Here is a 19,352-nt window from a genome sequence, read left to right as displayed (position 1 = left end):
TAAAAATCCCTATTTTTCAACATTATCTCCGTTCAATGAGACGCCCTTACACCATCTTACATGGTATCATTCTAGTGGTCGACGTCAGAGTCAGCCTTTTGCTGCATCGGTTACCTAGTCCCCCGTTGCTCTTTATGGTCTTTGGTTAGACCACAAGATGCTCAGCGAGCACACATCTTTGGGCACCCCAGCTGGTGGACGAGTGTTTCAGCACTACCAACAGATCCAGTTGTGCAACGAGGTGTTTTATTATTATCCGTTGATCAAGTCGAATAACAGTGTCCTCACGGTGCAAAATTGCAGGAGTCACAGCTGTGTGGATCAGGTCGGCACGCAGGTAATTGGATAGCTTTGTGCGACCTTGTTGCGATGATGACAGACGCCTCGCCCAACGACTTACCGTGCTTTTGTTGATTACTTGGTCTCCATAGACAGTTTTCAAGCGCCTATGAGCATCTGAAATGGTCTAGTTTTTCGCCGAAAGAAAATCAGTGACAGCTCTCTGCCTGGAACACATCTCCGTTTCAGTCGCCATTTTGAAGACTATTTTTAGCGCCGCCACCTATCAGAACCTCATAAAATTATAGGGCTGAAGCGGGAATATTCCACGATGTGCCACAAAAAATTCCGCACTTTTTTCAATCAAAATTGGCAGAGAAAAAAAAAGTTACATTACTTATAAAACACCCCTCGTACATCCTCTAGCTCACTGCCTGATCTTTCGTCATTTACTTTTTTTCATTCTTTGTAGAAATTCGTTCGGAACGGATGGAATTTCTCTCGGTATCGGTAAGAACTGCCGTTTCTTGCGCTATATTACACTTACGCTCTACAATATATTGCGCAATATACACTGATGAACGAAAACATTATGATCACTTATTTAAAAGCGTCTTGGTCCACTTCTGGAACGGAGTTCAGCAGTGAACCTGCGTACCATGGATTCGAGAAGTACTTCATAGGTTTCCAGAGGTTTGTGGCACCAGAAGCCTACGCACAGGTCACACACTTCCCGTAATTTACGGTTTGTGTGGCGGAACTGGCGTCCTATAGTGTTCGACATGGGTTTCATCGGATACAGATAAGCTGACTTCAACCTGAGTTCGCTATCATGTTCCTCAAACCAGTGCACCACGATTCTGGCCTAGGGCAGTTATCCTGCTGGAAGTTGCCATCGCTGTTGACGAAGACATCAAGCTTAATGGGTTACAGGTGGTCCCTAATAATGTTCATGTAGCCCACAACTACCTTGGTGCCTTCAGTTACTACAGCAGGTCACACGGAAGCCCTGGTGAATGCCCCCATACCACGATATTGCTCCCACCGGCCTGCGTCCGTGGCACGCTGCATGTTTCGAGCAGCCGTTCGCCTTGATGACAGCGTGTCTGGACACGACCATCGACCTGGTTTAACAATAAAAGGGATTCATCCGACCAGTCGACACAATTCCATTGATCCACTGTCCTATCTCGATGATATGGTGCACAATGTAGCCACAATTGACGATGTTTTTGGGTCAACATGTGGACAGGCAAGGGTCCCCTGCTGCGGAACACCACGTTCGACATCGTATGCTGAACGGTGTCCTCCAAAACCCTTGTGCCTGCGCCAGCATCGTACTCTGTTGTCAAGTCTGTCACAAGTCGCCACATGTCCTGCTTTGAGAGAGCCGGCGAACCTGCCATCCCAACGTTCTGTGATAGGAACGGACGTCCAGTTTCTTGTCGGCTACTCGTGGTTTCAGCATTCTTCAAGCATTTTCCACAGATGCTCACGACAGTAGCACGCGAACAGACGACCAGCTTCGCCGTTTCCGAGGACCTCGCTCGCAGGCGCTGGGTCACAACAATCTGGCTTTTGTCACAGTCGCGCAAGTGGGGGACCCGAATTTGCGCTACTTATCGTCGCTGGAATGACTTCCCATTCGTCCCTGCTCCGCTCATATACTAGACATCTCTTACCACGTCACGTGGGTCAATATTTTTGTACAATACTTAATATTTAGCAATAAATGTTGAGCCTATGAGGTTATCTTTAGAGCACATGTGACGCTAATAATGATTGTAGACTAACTTTACTGTGGACAGATTGTTCTAATTATTGAATGTTTTCTTCAGGCTATTGTCAGCAGCTGACGGCGCACATGCGATAATTTGTAGCGGGGGCCTAGACCTGGGGTATGGAGCATTTTTAATAACTTGGAAGACGAATGGCGACTAGTAAATACACTACTGGCCATTAAAATTGCTACACCAAGAAAAAAGCAGATGATAAACGGGTATTCATTCGCCAAATATATTATACTAGAACTCACATATGGTTACATTTTCATGCAATTTGGGTGCGTAGATCCTGAGAAATCAGTACCAAGAACAACCACTTCTGCCGTAGTAACGGCCTTGATACGCCTGGGCATTGAGCCAAACAGAGCTTGGATGGCGTGTACAGGTACAGCTGCCCATGCAGCTTCAACACAATATCACAGTTCATCAAGACTAGCGTATTGTGACGAGCCAGTTGCTCGGCCACCATTGACTAGACGTTTTCAATTGGTGAGAGATCTGGAGAATGTGCTGCCCACGGAGGCAGTCGAACATTTTCTGTATCCAGAAAGGCCCGTACAGGACCTGCAACATGCGGTCGTGCATTATGCTGCTGAAATGTAGGGTTTTGCAGGGATCGAATGAAATCGAATGAAGGGTAGAGCCACGGGTCGTAACACATCTGAAATGTAACGTCCACTGTTCAAAGTGTCGTCAATGAGAACAAGAGTTAACAAGAGTAACCAATGACACCCCATACCATCACGCCGGGTGATAGGCCAGTATGGCGATGACGACGAATACACGCTTCCAACGTGCGTTCACCACAATGTCGCCAAACATGGATGCGACCGTCATGATGCTGTAAACAGAACCTGGATTCATGCGGAAAAATGACGTTTTGCCATTCGTGCATCCAGGTTCGTCGTTGAGTACACCATCGCAGGCGCTCCTGTCTGTGATGCAGCGTCAAGGGTAACCGCAGCCATGGTCTCCGAGCTGATAGTCCATGCTGCTGCAAACGTTGTCGAACTGTTCGTGCATATGGTTGTTGTCTTGCAAACGTCCCCAACTGTTGACTCAGGGATCGAGACATGGCTGCACGAGCCGTTACAACCACGCGGATAAGATGCCTGTTATCTCGACTGCTAGTGATACGAGGCCGTTGGGATCCGGCACGCTCAGTAGCTCGGTACGGGCTTTTGTCAAAGTTTCGAGAACATACCTTCACCGAAGAGTCAAGCAGTATATTGCTCCCTCCTACGTATATCTCGCGAAGAGACCATGAGGATAAAATCAGAGAGATTAGAGCCCACACAGAGGCATACCGACAATCCTTCTTTCCACGAACAATACGAGACTGGAATAGAAGGGAGAACCGATGGAGGTACTCAAGGTACCCTCCGCCACACACCGTCAGGTGGCTTGCGGAGTATGGATGTAGATGAGTAGATGTAGATCCTCCCGAACCCACCGATTCCATATTCTGCTAATAGTCATTGGATCTCGACCAATGTGAGCAGCAATGTCGCGATACGATAAACCGGAATCGCGATAGGCTACAATCCGACCTTTATCAAAGTCGGAAACGTGATGGTACGCATTTCTCCTCCTAACACGAGGCATCACAATAACGTTTCACCAGGCAACGCCGGTCAACTGCTGTTTGTGTATGAGAAATCCGTTGGAAACTCTCCTCATGTCAGCACGTTGTAGGTGTCGCCATCGGCGCCAACCTTGTGTGAATGCTCTGAAAAGCTATTCATTTGCATATCACAGCATCTTCTTCCTGTCGGTTAAATTTCGAGTCTGTAGCACATCATCTTCGTGGTGTTGCAGTTGTAATGGCCAGTAGTGTATGTTGTGATCGCACATGATGGTCCCAGGAGCAGCAATATGTTACTTATATTTGTAGCCAGCATCATTGAAATCCCACAAACACCTATGCAAAGCATAGATATCCGAAAAGCGAACATTATTCTCCGTTCCCCACTTCATGTTCCAGTTTGTCTACACTCTACGAACACACATAACCTCAAAACTCATACAACTAGTGTCGCCAAAGTTGGAACACGCCGAAACTGTTTAGTTTCACCGACATTGTGTACCTTGTACTGTTAATCCTGGTTAGTTTTTTCTTATATCTATGATCATGTAGATACTGGGAACCTCAGCTTTAACCATTTGTTCCTGAGTCTTTGTGTATTAGGAAATGTGACACACAAAACTGTATACTTTATTCAGGAATTACGAATGATATATACTGTTGGCACCATTGCTTCAATTGTATTTCAAAGGATTTTGTCACTGGTTACATTTTATTAAGTTGTCATGCCATTACCTTCTTTTGTACAAATATTGCTTATGAATTTACTGTAATCGCAATAATTATGGTAACTTTTTATCTTAAAATTATCTTTGTGTTTCATGGCTCATATTGACAGAACATCTTTGTGGTGTTATCTTTGAGGTTGCGAGTACTTTGGTTATTCGTGATATATCCAGGTTACATATGTCCAGTTTCCTATTACATGCAAGACGAAGCTTGCTAAAGTGGGAAAATTATTGTTCTCCTGTGTTATTATTGACAGCTAATGCAATTTTATGGTTCTACATGACTGACATGTAATTTGTACTGGTCAGTTTCTCGTAAAAAGTACTTTGTATTTTCATGTCTTTATGATGTTTTGTACACTGAGATTTTGTTGTCAATTTTGTATTTTGTCGTTGATCAGTACCACATGATGGCCGTTGATTGAAACCAGTAGTGAATAAACAAGCTGCTCTACTGCAGCAGAATGACATGTCTTCTAAGTATACTTCTTAATTCACACATAGCGCAAATCAATCGTGTTTTACGGAATGAAAAGCCTTGTATTACTGCAGGGTACATTCGTTAAAATTAAGAATGTAATGGAGCTCTCAGGTGCTCAATGTTTATTGCGAAACACTGAGTACTGCGCAATTATTCTCACTGTTTGACAGCTATATTGATTGTTTTCGCATTATATTGAAGGAGACAGCAGAGCATTAAAAGACTGATGCTCACGCTATATATTGCGCAATATAAAAATTAAACTGTGTAAGGGTAGTATTGCGCAATAGTCGGCAATTCCTGCCAAGACCGAGAGAAATTCAATTCGCTCCGAACGAAGTGACACAAGGAACTGAAAAAGCAAATGACATAACATCAAACAGTGTGGTGGAGGATGTACACTGTCAGCCAGGGCATTATGACCTCCTACCTAATAGTCTGCATGTTGACCTTTGGCACGGATAACAGCAGCGACGCATCATGACAGGGAAGCAGTGAGGCCTTGGTAGGTCGATGGAGGGAGTTGGCAGCACAACTGCACACACAAGTCACCTAATTCCCATAAATTTCGGGGAGGGCGCAATGAACCTTGACGCCGCGTTCAATCACATGCCAGATGTGTTCGGTCGGGCTCAGATTTGCCGAGTTTGGGGGCCAGCACATCACTGGAACACGTCACTGCGTTTCTTGGATCACTCCTTCACACTCCTAGCCCTGTGACGTAGCACATTATCGTGTTGAAAAACGTCACTGCCGTCGGGGAACATGTTCGCCATGAAGGGATGCACGTGTTCTGAAACCAGTGTACGACACACCTTGGCCGTCATGGTGCCGTGCACAAGCTCCACTGGATCCATGGATGCCCACATTGGTGTTCCCCATAATGGAGCCGCCGTCAGCTTATCGCAGTCCTGCAGTACAGGTGTCAAGGAGGTGTTCCGCTGGAAGACAATGGATTCGAACCCTCCCATCGGCATGATGAAGAAGGTATCAGGATGCATCAGACCATGCAACACTTTGCCACTGTGCCAACATCCAGTGCCGGTGGCTGCGTGCCCATTTCAGTCGTAGTTGCCTATGTCGTGATGTTAACATTGGCACACGCAAGGGTCGTTTGCTACAGAGGCCCGTCGTTAGGAGTGTTCGGCGCACTGTGTGTTCAGATACGCATGTACTTTTCCCAGCGTTAAAGGCTGATATTAGTTCCACCACAATTCGCCCCTGTTCTGTTTTACCAGTTTGCTGAGCCTACGACGTCTGACAGCTGTAACAAGGGGTGGCCGCCCAATCCCACAACCTCTGGACGTGGTTTCACTTTGGTTTCGATCCATGTTTAAGACACTCAACTCAGTACTCCTAGAAGACCCGACAAGTCGTGCAGTTTCCGAAATGCTCGAGCCAAGTCTCCGGGCCATCACAATTTTCCTTCAGTCAAACTCGGATAAACCGTGCGCCTATCCCATTCTACACAAGAACAGCAAATTCACTACTACTACAGGCACCGTGCGTGTGTCTGACTGGAAGTCATTCCTCGCCAGGTGACGCTGCTATCGCCTTGACTGGTTTATATCGATAGTAGATAGTAGATACAGGCTCCCAGGTAGATGCTATTTTTCTTGACTTCCGGAAGGCGTTCGATACAGTTCCGCACTGTCGCCTGACAAACAAAGTAAGAGCCTACGGAATATCAGACCAGCTGTGTGGCTGGATTGAAGAGTTTTTAGCAAACAGAACACAGCATGTTGTTATCAACGGAGAGACGTCTACAGACGTTCAAGTAACCTCTGGCGTGCCACAGGGGAGTGTTATGGGACCACTGCTTTTCACAATATATATAAATGACCTAGTAGATAGTGTCGGAAGTTCCATGTGGCTTTTCGCGGATGATGCTGTAGTATACAGAGAAGTTGCAGCATTAGAAAATTGTAGCGAAATGCAGGAAGATCTGCAGCGGATAGGCACTTGGTGCAGGGAGTGGCAACTGACCCTTAACATAGACAAATGTAATGTATTGCGAATACATAGAAAGAAGGATCCTTTATTGTATGATTATATGATAGCGGAACAAACACTGGTAGCAGTTACTTCTGTAAAATATCTGGGAGTATGCGTGCGGAACGATTTGAAGTGGAATGATCATATAAAATTAATTGTTGGTAAGGCGGGTACCAGGTTGAGATTCACTGGAAGAGTCCTTAGAAAATGTAGTCCATCAACAAAGGAGGTGGCTTACAAAACACTCGTTCGACCTATACTTGAGTATTGCTCATCAGTGTGGGATCCACACCAGATCGGGTTGACGGAGGAGATAGAGAAGATCCAAAGAAGATCGGCGCGTTTCGTCACAGGGTTATTTGGTAACCGTGATAGCGTTACGGAGATGTTTAACAAACTCAGGTGGCAGACTCTGCAAGAGAGGCGCTCTGCATCGCGGTGTAGCTTGCTCGCTAGGTTTCGAGAGGGTGCGTTTCTGGATGAGGTATCGAATATATTGCTTCCCCCTACTTATACCTCCCGAGGAGATCACGAATGTAAAATTAGAGAGATTAGAGCGCGCACAGAGGCTTTCAGACAGTCGTTCTTCCCGCGAACCATACGCGACTGGAACAGGAAAGGGAGGTAATGACAGTGGCACGTAAAGTGCCCTCCGCCACACACCGTTGGGTGGCTTGCGGAGTATAAATGTAGATGTAGAGTAGATGTAGGCCTGTGGTCATAATGTTCCGGCTGATCAGTGTCTATTACAGCACCTTGTGGTACTTTTCGAAATGAAATACATGACTGTAAAGCTAGATACTTGGTTGTCCACAACAGCAGAGGAAACTGAAGAACGTAGGGTCACGGCAGTTAGCAGAAATGTTTTACTTATAGGAGTTTTCAGAAGTGGCAAATAAGACCAGGTTAACAGTCCAGTGAGCATACACTTTTTTTCCTTGTAATAGTTATCACATCACAAACATACGACCGTGTAAGCTTTCAATCAATCAATAATTGTCTTATTTCGTTCGCAACAGTTGTCCAGTAGAGAAATACATAAAAATAACGCATGTACAAGATAAATTACACAGTTCATTTGTTTGATTTGTTAATTAGGTCTTATTTTGGTTTAGGGATGTATGCTGCAGAGAATGGGCCTTTGGTCCACTGAAATGTTTCTAGAAAGCCCTTCAACTTATTTCGTCCGTTCTGCATGAAATATGCTAGGGTTTGCAGTGCAAGCAACTCAATCGTTAAACATACGAGTTATACATCAACAAAAGCTGATTTATTCGCTACGAAGACAGAATTCTAGCTGAAGCTTTCTGGGCATAAATACTGGACAACAATATTGTGCCGCTCTTGGTTCAATAATGGTTCAAATGGCTCTGAGCACTATGGGACTTAACATCTATGGTCATCAGTCCCCTAGAACTTAGAACTACTTAAACCTAACTAACCTAAGGACATCAAACAACACCCAGTCATCACGAGGCAGAGAAAATCCCTGACCCTGCCGGTAATCGAACTCGAGAAGTGCCGCTCTTGGTTTCGCACTTTCGCGCAATATATCGACGCAGTATTATTGCGCAATAAAGAATTACCGTGTGACGGCCGCTTTACATTCCACTGACGCATATAAGAAGTCACGTGGTACAAAGAGCAAAATAATATTTTCTTCCCGTAAGCTTTGGAACATCGCAGAGGCGCAAGGCGCAGTGGAGGACAGGCAGCCGGCTGATACAGTGAATACCGCGACCAGAGCGCACGGCGCAAGGGGCAGGCGATCTCACAGACTCGGCGAGCTGTCCTGCTATGATAGTCCGTTGTGTGTGGCGCGAAAGGGCTTCAGTGAAACTCAGTGACGAACGATCCTTCTGCAAGAAGCAGGTACTAAAGATAATTACGTACATGGAAAATCATTCGCAGCATAGTAAAAAAAATACGAACAAATTTCGAATGAGTCCGCAACAATACGACTGCGTAGTGCATAAGAAAAACCAGACATTCAAGGACGGACTCGGCGCACTCGTTAGAGAAACTGGTGTTTGCGCTCGATACAATTCGCCGGATGTGCAAGATAGTAACTTACGTTATGTACATCGAATTGCACGTGATGTAGATTTCAGTGATTTCAAGGGAACCAGTGGCTGGTTGCATACCTTGGCTACAGAATTGGAAGACGTAAGATAACGAAATTTCAAACAAAGCGTCAACTTGACAATGCACAGCTGAGTGCGGAATCAGCCAGAAAATTTGTAGATAAGATAAGCAAACTTTGTAGGTAGGCTGTTTAAGATTTTACGTTGGTAACGCCGCGTAACGTTCTGTATGAAAATCACTGACTGTGCTGTGTGCAGTCTGTGGCTGTCAGTATTGTTGGAATATTCGCTATTGTAGTGTTGGGCAGTTGGATGTGAACAGCGCGTAGCGTTGCGCAGTTGGAGGTGAGCCGCCATTAGTGGTGGATGTGGGGAGAGAGATGGCAGAATTTTAAGAGCGGACGATCTGGAGGTGTGTCTGCCAGAAAGAGTACATTTGTAATACTGGATATCATGAAGTGATGTATATATAATGACTTTTTAGCATTATTAAGGTAAATACATTGTTTGTTCTCTATCAAAATCTTTCATTTGCTGACTATGCCCATCACTAGTTAGTGCCTTCAGTAGTTAGAATCCTTTATTTAAAAATGGCTCTGAACACTATGGGACTCAACTGCTGTGGTCATAAGTCCCCTAGAACTTAGAACTACTTAAACCTAACTAACCTAAGGACAGCATACAACACCCAGCCATCACGAGGCAGAGAAAATCCCTGACCCCGCCGGGAATCGAACCCGGGCATGGGAAGCGAGAACGCTACCGCACGACCACGAGATGCGGGCAATCCTTTATTTAGCTGGCAGTAGTAGTGCTCGCTGTATTGCAGTAGTTCAAGTAACGAAGATTTTTGTGAGGTAAGTGATTCATGTTAGGTATAAGTTATTGTAAGTCAGGGCCATTCTTTTGTAGGGATTATTTAAAGTCAGACTGCGTTGCGCTAAAAATATTGTGTGTCAGTTTAGTGTTGACCAGAAATAGTAAAGAGAGAAATGTCTGAGAACGTTCAGTTTTGCTGAGCTCTTTGAAAATAAAATAACGTAAGAGGTTTATCAGCACTGTAATTCATTAATTTTTCAAAGGGGATGTTTCAACTTATCCCATCGTTCAGTAAGAAATTTGTTTTTAACTCCCAACTGTCGACATTTGAAGAGGAAATACATATGAAAGGAACCTTGGAAATTAGATATACGATAAGAGTCGTATCAAGATCAACTAACATCAATAACTTAGCGCATTCGTATGCAAGCATGTCAAACATTAATCGGGATGGTAAACTGGCTGGAAAGTTATCTACTGCGCTGCGAGGAGTTGGAGGTACTCTGCCCCTTCGGATTCTTTCTTGTGTGCGCGATCTTTCAAGGGCAGTAGGGAATATTTACGTCATAGCAAGCAAGAGTTAGGAAATGGGCCTAAGCTGTAGCGTGAGCATTGCTATTTTTGATCAAAATAACTTGCTTTTGCTTGATCCTGGTCTATGTATAAAAATCATACTTTTTTAGTGTTAACTATCCCTCTTGAAACGTGTGTGACATTGCAGTTATTATCACCTGGATCCACTGGACGAATTCAGCCTCTGGATGTTTTTTTTTCTGTGCTTGTAAAACATATTATCGGCCTGTCAGCAGCTATAGCTTAAAGGATAGCCGGTTTCACAATATGCTCCACGACAGAATGCTTCGCATTCAGTTGCATGCCATCACATTCCATCAGTGGCGGATACATAAGTGGGGTGCGCGGGGCACGCGCGTCCCCCTTGCGGGGCCGCCCTCATTGCCACCCACGCCGCCCCCGCCAGTCAGCCCGCACGCTATTCGTTCGTTTCTTTCGTCAGTCGACTCGACTGAATCAAGTTATCGAGTAGTTGAGCTTTCCTATGTAGCACGCGCGTCCGCGTCATCGTATTTTACACATTTCTGTCTGGAACATATATAGCTAACACATACCGTACCTACGAGAAAAGTCGAGCTCATTCTGGTGATCTGGCACATAAATTGAATCAGTGTTTAACTGAACTACCGTTCTTTGAAGAAGAATCACTCTTTGTGATTAAACAGAGATTAATGGGAGAGATTCTTCAATACAAGCAAACGAGCATAAACGCCCTTAATGATTGTGATTCTGTTATGCAAGCGCTGTCTGTTTGTCCTAGATCTGACTATCCTACTTTGCACACGCTGTACAAAATACCTGTATCAAATGGTTCAAATGGCTCTGAGCACTATGGGACTTAACTTCTGAGGTCATCAGTCCCCTAGAACTTAGAACTACTTAAAGCTAACTAACCTAAGGACATCACACACATCCATGTCCGAGGCAGGATTCGAACCTGCGACCGTAGCGGTCGCCCGGTTCCAGACTGTAGCGCCTAGAACCGCTCGGCCCTACCTGTATCTATTGCTACAGTGGAAAGAAGTTTTTCGACAGTGCGGCGTACAAAGACATGACTGAGGTCAGCAATGAAGGGGGATCGACTTAATGGCTTAGCTCTGTTGAACACTCAACCTGACATTGGTCGTCCTATTGACGATGCAATTAACCAATTTTCCAGGAAGAATAGGCGCATAGAATTCATCATCTAAGGAAGAAAACCACAATTATAACCTTTTTATATGGTAAGATGGCATTGTCTTGTATATGTGTATAATCAGCTTAAATAAAACTTTCTTAAACTTGGAATGTGCCTCGACCATTTTTTATTACGGTAAAAGTAAAGGTAGCTCAAGATATCTTCGGCGTCCCCTGCTTAAGGTTTTTCTGTATCCGCCACTGCATTCCATCAATTCATATTCCTTAAGAGTGGATACCAAGGATTTCGCCTTCGGTATTGATGGTGCGAACCATTGTGATCACAGTGGTGCGCCTTTTTTCATCGGTGTTCGTGGTGCAAGTTAATAGTTTGTTCCAAACATTCTTCGAATATGGACGATGTTCACTTTATGAAGAGTAAACGACATTGAATATTGATCTCTGCATCTAGTGTACACTAATTTTTTGTCACCATCCTGATGAACATTGTGAGTCATTTTTTTGCTGTGATAATTGTTAACACATCACTTTCAAATGAGCCTTACTAAAGACTGAAATTGTAGCCTCGCACTCAAGGGGTTCCTTGTCAAATTGTCAATTGTCAGATCGCTAATCCGCGGGGGAGGGTGGGGGGTGGGCGGGGGGGGGGGCAGGCTGGCTGGGTGGCCTGTGGCCCGTACGGACCAACGCACGTGTCACGGGCCGTCTCTGTCATGTACAAATGTGTCGTCTCCCTCGCAGTGATTGACAGAGGGCTGTACTCACCGCTGTGGCCGTTGTTGACAGCGCTGGCCGGGCTGGTGGTGGCGTAGCCGAAGAAGACGAGCGGCGGGTGGTTGACCACGGTGGCGCTCGCCGAGTCCAGCTCCACCGGCGACTGCTCGCTGCCCGTCTTACACAGGCCTCCCCAGTACTCCGGCCCTGGTAAACAAACATAAACAGTCTTATCGAGAGAAACACTCATTCATAAAACTGCTCTTTCGTTCGTGACTTTATCGTAGCACTTATTAGTAAAATTACGAGTTGCGACACCGTCGCATCTAAGGTTCTTGAGTTATCCAGGAGTTATTTTTTTTTTAATTACAAATCCAGACACGGATCAAAAATGTTTATCAGTCATGTTATGTATTATTACAATCAACAGTGACCATATTCAGACCTAAAAATAAGCATACAGAGGTAGCGTGACGCAAAATGTTTCCGAATTACACAAAATACAGAACCAGAAATCACTGTACGCAAATATACAACATTTGCACACCTTAGTAAATGCAGTGCAATACACAGTTCTCGTCATTGCGTATACACAGGCCAGGCGAGAAGCCATCGTACCCCTGTCACCTCCGTTTAATATCAAATGTTATTATGCATGTTGATTACTTCTTATCAGTTTGTTGGAATCAACTCTTGGAATTCATGTTTGCGTGCTATCGCAGTCTCGGTCGAGTTTTAATTCGTAGCCATGGCAGAGTGGTCATAGTTACTCTATACACGAGCATTTAGTTAGAGCCGGCCGCTGTGGCCGAGCGGTTCTAGGCACTTCAGTCCGGAACCGCGCTGCTGCTACGGTCGCAGGCTCGAATCCTGCCTCGGGCATGGCTGTGTTTGATGTCCTTAGGTTAAAAAAAATGGTTCAAATGGCTCTGAGCACTATGGGACTTAACATCGATGGTCATCAGTCCCCTAGAACTTAGAACTACTTAAACCTAACTAACCTAAGGACATCACACAACACCCAGTCATCACGCCTTAGGTTAGTGAGGTTTAAATAGTTCTAAGTCTAGGGGACTGATGACCTCAGATGTTAAGTCCCATAGTGCTTAGAGCCATTTGAGCCATTTTTGAACTTAGTGAGAAGTGTGTGGATGCTCGAACAACAACACACAGCGCAGACGATGAGACAGATTATGGGTGCACTCCAGGAACGATTTAATAAGGCACCACGGCGAAAGGCTACAGTTTTGGATTGGAAAAGAAGTGTTTTTGCTTTTAGCAGCGTTAAAGACAGACCGCGAAGTGGAATTAAGGAGACACAAGAAGAACGTTGTGCCAGAGTCTCTGCTTCCATTGAATATCCACCTACGACACCGGCAAGTGAAAGTACCTCGGGACTCGATATACCTAGGGCAATAGTACGAGATCACATAAAAAAGACATTAATGTCAGACCTTTCGAACCAGATTTGGGAACGAGTTGTCGGACACAGACCAGAATGAGCCCGTGTTACCATGCCGTGCTTCGTTAACTCAATTTCCAAATGGAGTAAACAGAGCCAGGGTTATGTTTTCAGACGAATGTGCCATTTATGGCCGCCACGTGCTGGAAATATTGCCGTTTGGACCAAAGAGAATCCTCAACACACAGTCGAATTAGAAAGGAACCCGCCTCGCGTAATGATTGGCAGCGGTGACATCACGACGTCTGCTTAGACCGCACTTTTTGAAGGGAGTTTGAATGGCACAAATTATTTACACATGCTACAAACGTGATTTAAAACCTCAGCTTGAGGAAAGGGGCCTCTAAGAACGCATACGATTGCAGCACGAAGGAGCGCTTCCTCACTACTCTCTTGCAGTGTGCGAGTTTCTAAATGGAAACTTTCCACGACGGAGGATAGGTCATGGCTCATCAGCAACACCAGCTCCCCAGAAATTCTCATCAAGAAGTCCTGGCCTCACCACACACATCACACCTGACAACTCGTCATAAGACGCATGTATCTGCACATCGTTGCGCTACAACGGAAGAATTGTGTAATGCTATTAAGGATGCATTTCTCATTATAACACCGGATACGCTAAAAATATGTAAAGAATAACGTGGAGACGTATGGAAATGTGTTTACTGCATGAACGGGAACATACTGATACACTGGATATTTAATACGTAAGTAAGTACTTGTGTTAAAACAAATCAAATCAGCCGCGCGGGGTATCCGCGCGGTCAAAGGCGCCTTGTGACGGTTCCTGCGGCTCACCCCGTCGGAGGTTCGAGTCCACTCTCGAGCATGGGTGTGTGTGTTGTCCATAGTATAAGTTAGTTTAAGTTAGATTACGTAGGGACCGATGATCTCAGCGGTTTGGCCCCATTAGACCTTACACAAATTTCCAAACCAAATCAATTAGCCTTCGATACTAGTGGGTACGGGAACTTCTCGCCAACCCTGTAGGTGATAGTCACATTGATTAGCCACACATGTTAGTTTAAGTTAGATTACGCAGTGTGTAGGCTTAGGGACCGATGATCTCAGCAGTTTGGCCCCATTAGACCTTACACAAATTTCCAAACCAAATCAATTAGCCTTCGATACTAGTGGGTACGGGAACTTCTCGCCAACCCTGTAGGTGATAGTCACATTGATTAGCCACACATGTTAGTTTAAGTTAGATTACGCAGTGTGTAGGCTTAGGGACCGATGATCTCAGCAGTTTGGCCCCATTAGACCTTACACAAATTTCCAAACCAAATCAATTAGCCTTCGATACTAGTGGGTACGGGAACTTCTCGCCAACCCTGCAGATGATAGTTACATTGATTAGCCACACAAGCTTCGTCACAAAATTACACATTTTGAGTAACATGGACATCTTTACGTCATACAAAAAAATGGCTCAAATGGCTCTGAGCACTATGGGACTTAACTTCTAAGGTCATCAGTCCCCTAGAACTTAGAACTAATTAAACCTAACTAAGCTAAGGACATCACACTCATCCATACCCGAGGCAGGATTCGAACCAGCGGTCGCGCGGTTCCAGACTGTAGCACCTAGAACCGCTCGGCCACCCCGGCCGGCTACGTCATACATGTTGATGCATTAAGGAAACGAAGTACACTGCCGTGCAGCGACGAGTGACGTGCCTGCATTCTGGCACGTGCTGGACGTCAGTTCACGTAACTTCTACAGAAATATTTATTTATTAAATGTACAAAATCTTTTTCGCAGAATTTGGCGCAAATAGATCTCAAAACACAGGTGACTGTACTTATATACACTGACGGAAAAAATCGCAACACCAAGAAGGAGTTGTCAGACATACATGAAAAGTTAGTAGGCGTATTTCTACATCTGAAAGATGACGTTTACTCATATTTCGCGCCAGTGGAGTAAGGGTGGCGCTAGTAGCGCCACTATGAGGATTCAAATCAGGTTTTTGCCTCTGCACTTGAGGATTTGGAACTGCGTCAGGTCTGTGTCTTTTAGCCGTTCTCCTTCTTCGCTGTCCGTCTTTGTCCCTTCACCACAGGTGTTCCTGTTTCTATGCGTTTGGGCGCTGATGACCACGCTGTTTAGCGCCCGAAAACCTCAAACCACACACACACACACAAATCAGGTTTGCTATAAATACGTGCTGTAACGGTCCTGAGCGTTAGTTACCTTTGAGATTGCACGTGGTGAGCTGATGTTAGTCAAGAATGCCTTTAAGCTGAGAAAGACACCGTTATCAACGCCTCACTGAGTTTGAACGAGGTCGTGTTATGGGGTTACGAGAAGCTGGATGTTCCTTCTGTGATACTGCAGAAAGAGTGGCAGGAATGTAGCCACCGTGTACGATTGCCGCAGCGATGGTCACGAGAATGTGCGATCGCAAGGCGCGTGGTATTAGCCGAACAGTCTAAGGCGCTGCAGTCATGGACTGTGCGGCTGATCCCGGCGGAGGTTCGAGTTCTCCCTCGGGCATGGGTGTGTGTGTTTGTCCTTAGGATAATTTAGGTTTAGTGTGTAAGCTTAGGGACTGGTGACCCTAGCAGTTAAGTCCCATAATATTTCACACACATTTGAACTTTTTTTTTGCGATCGCAAGAAGACCGGGCACCGGACGGTCACGTGGCACTACCGAGAAGGGACGACCATTGTATTCGGCGTATGGCTATGGCGCATCCTATAGCTTCTGCAGCAGCAATATGCGCACTACAGTGACACAACAGACGCCATGTACCGTGCTTTCCACTGTCTCCAACCCACCGGTATTTGTGACTTCAGTGGTGTCAAGCGAGAGCTCATTGGAGGTCACGGTAGAGGTCTGGTGTGTTTTCTGATGAAAGGTTCGTCTTCCTCGGTGCCAGTGATGATGGCTGTTTCTTGGTTAGCAGGAGGCCAGATGAGGGCTTTCAATCAACCTGTCTGCGTGCTAGACATACTGTACCTACACCTGAAGTCATGGTTTCGGGTGAGATTTCGTGAGACAGCAGGAACTCTCTCGTGGCTATCTCGTGTAACCTCACTGTAAATCTATACGCCAACCTGTTGTGCTGCCATTCATGAACATCATTCCAGGGGGTAGTTTCCAACAGACTAACGACCGCGTACATGCCGCTGTTGTAACCCAGCATTCTCTACAGAATGTCGACTTGTTGCCTTGGCCGGCTCGATCACCAGATCTGCCTCCAGTCGAGCACATATTGGGCACAGTCGGATGACAATTCCAGCTTCATGCGTAAACAGCATTAACCGCCCCTGTATTGACCAACAGATGTGACAGGCATGGAACTCAACCCCACAAACAGACATCCAGCACCTATACAATACAATGCGGTTATAAAGTACCAGCATTTCATATTTACAAGGGCTATCGCGCTTACACTAACCTATGATCTTGCAATGTTAATCACTTAAATATGTTACCTAGACAAACGTATTCCCGAAATTTCAATACTCTACATTAACTAATAAATTATAACGAGGAAGAAGGCTTTATAAAAATAAGGCTAACTATGCTACAAAATTATTCAGCATCATTGTACGATGCAATAGCTCATTAAAACAAATCTGCAGGTCGCTAATAAAGCAAAATAAAAAACATTCTTCCTTATAAGCACACGCAAGTGCCCACGCAATCTATTCGCCGTTATTGGTGTGCCGCATACCTGTTGTTTGAAATGGTTCAAATGGCTCTAAGCACTATGGGACTTAACATCTGAGGTCATCAGTCCCCTAGATTTAGAACTACTTAAACCTAAGTAACCTAATGACATCACACACATCCATCCCCGAGGCAGGATTCAAACCTGCTACCGTAGCAGCCGCGTGGTTCCGGACTGAAGCGCCTAGAACCGCTTGGCCACCGCGGTCGGCCCTGTTGTTTGATGATTCTATTGTAAAATGGTACTACATATTTTTTTAAACATAGTTATTATTATAAGTTTAATAAATCCTTTTTCATTACAGTTTGTTTTACTGATTATCTGGGACAAACAGCGCTGATTATGTTCAGTGACATCTGTTGATCTCTTTGCAGGTGGCTGTGGGCAGGTCTTTCGAATCACATTTAATAGATTGATTCTGTGGGAGCGGTGTATGCACTTGAGGAAAAATATCATTCTGCTTTATTAACGAGCTGCAGATTTTACTTTTATTGTAGACTGCATTGTACAATGATGCTGAGTAAATTTGTAATATAGTGCGAATTTAATAAACCTTCCTTCCTCTTTACATTTTATTAGATAATACACTCCTGGAAATGGAAAAAAGAACACATTGACACCGGTGTGTCAGACCCACCATACTTGCTCCGGACACTGCGAGAGGGCTGTACAAGCAATGATCACACGCACGGCACAGCGGACACACCAGGAACCGCGGTGTTGGCCGTCGAATGGCACTAGCTGCGCAGCATTTGTGCACCGCCGCCGTCAGTGTCAGCCAGTTTGCCGTGGCATACGGAGCTCCATCGCAGTCTTTAACACTGGTAGCATGCCGCGACAGCGTGGACGTGAACCGTATGTGCAGTTGACGGACTTTGAGCGAGGGCGTATAGTGGGCATGCGGGAGGCCGGGTGGACGTACCGCCGAATTGCTCAACACGTGGGGCGTGAGGTCTCCACAGTACATCGATGTTGTCGCCAGTGGTCGGCGGAAGGTGCACGTGCCCGTCGACCTGGGACCGGACCGCAGCGACGCACGGATGCACGCCAAGACCGTAGGATCCTACGCAGTGCCGTAGGGGACCGCACCGCCACTTCCCAGCAAATTAGGGACACTGTTGCTCCTGGGGTATCGGCGAGGACCATTCGCAACCGTATCCATGAAGCTGGGCTACGGTCCCGCACACCGTTAGGCCGTCTTCCGCTCACGCCCCAACATCGTGCAGCTCGCCTCCAGTGGTGTCGCGACAGGCGTGAATGGAGGGACGAATGGAAACGTGTCGTCTTCAGCGATGAGAGTCGCTTCTGCCTTGGTGCCAATGATGGTCGTATGCGTGTTTGGCGCCGTGCAGGTGAGCGCCACAATCAGGACTGCATACGACCGAGGCACACAGGGCCAACAAAAAAATGGTTCAAATGGCTCTGAGCACTATGGGACTCAACTGCTGTGGTCATAAGTCCCCTAGAACTTAGAACTACTTAAACCTAACTAACCTAAGGACAGCACACAACACCCAGCCATCACGAGGCAGAGAAAATCCATGACCCCGCCGGGAATCGAACCCGGGAACCCGGGCGTGGGAAGCGAGAACGCTACCGCACGACCACGAGATGCGGGCACAGGGCCAACACCCGGCATCATGGTGTGGGGAGCGATCTCCTACACTGGCCGTACACCACTGGTGATCGTCGAGGGGACACTGAATAGTGCACGGTACATCCAAACCGTCATCGAACCCATCGTTCTACCATTCCTAGACCGGCAAGGGAACTTGCTGTTCCAACAGGACAATGCACGTCCGCATGTATCCCGTGCCACCCAACGTGCTCTAGAAGGTGTAAGTCAACTACCCTGGTCAGCAAGATCTCCGGATCTGTCCCCCATTGAGCATGTTTGGGACTGGATGAAGCGTCGTCTCACGCAGTCTGCACGTCCAGCACGAACGCTGGTCCAACTGAGGCGCCAGGTGGAAATGGCATGGCAAGCCGTTCCACAGGACTACATCCAGCATCTCTACGATCGT

At 46.0% G+C, this 19,352-nt stretch overlaps 1 protein-coding gene across 1 annotated transcript in view; it reads right to left on the bottom strand.

Moving 5' to 3' along the window:
• LOC126166389 (putative carbonic anhydrase 3) overlaps positions 1-19,352 on the bottom strand; it is a 594,590-nt gene that overhangs the window by 122,563 nt on the left and 452,675 nt on the right. The window contains exon 4 of the mRNA XM_049920402.1: positions 12,231-12,386. Within this exon, the coding sequence (XP_049776359.1) occupies positions 12,231-12,386 (156 nt within the window). The remainder of the gene's footprint in view (positions 1-12,230; positions 12,387-19,352) is intronic.

This window comes from Schistocerca cancellata, chromosome 1, assembly GCF_023864275.1.
Source record: "Schistocerca cancellata isolate TAMUIC-IGC-003103 chromosome 1, iqSchCanc2.1, whole genome shotgun sequence".
NCBI lineage: Eukaryota > Metazoa > Arthropoda > Insecta > Orthoptera > Acrididae > Schistocerca > Schistocerca cancellata.
This window is presented reverse-complemented; position numbering and strand designations above follow the sequence as displayed.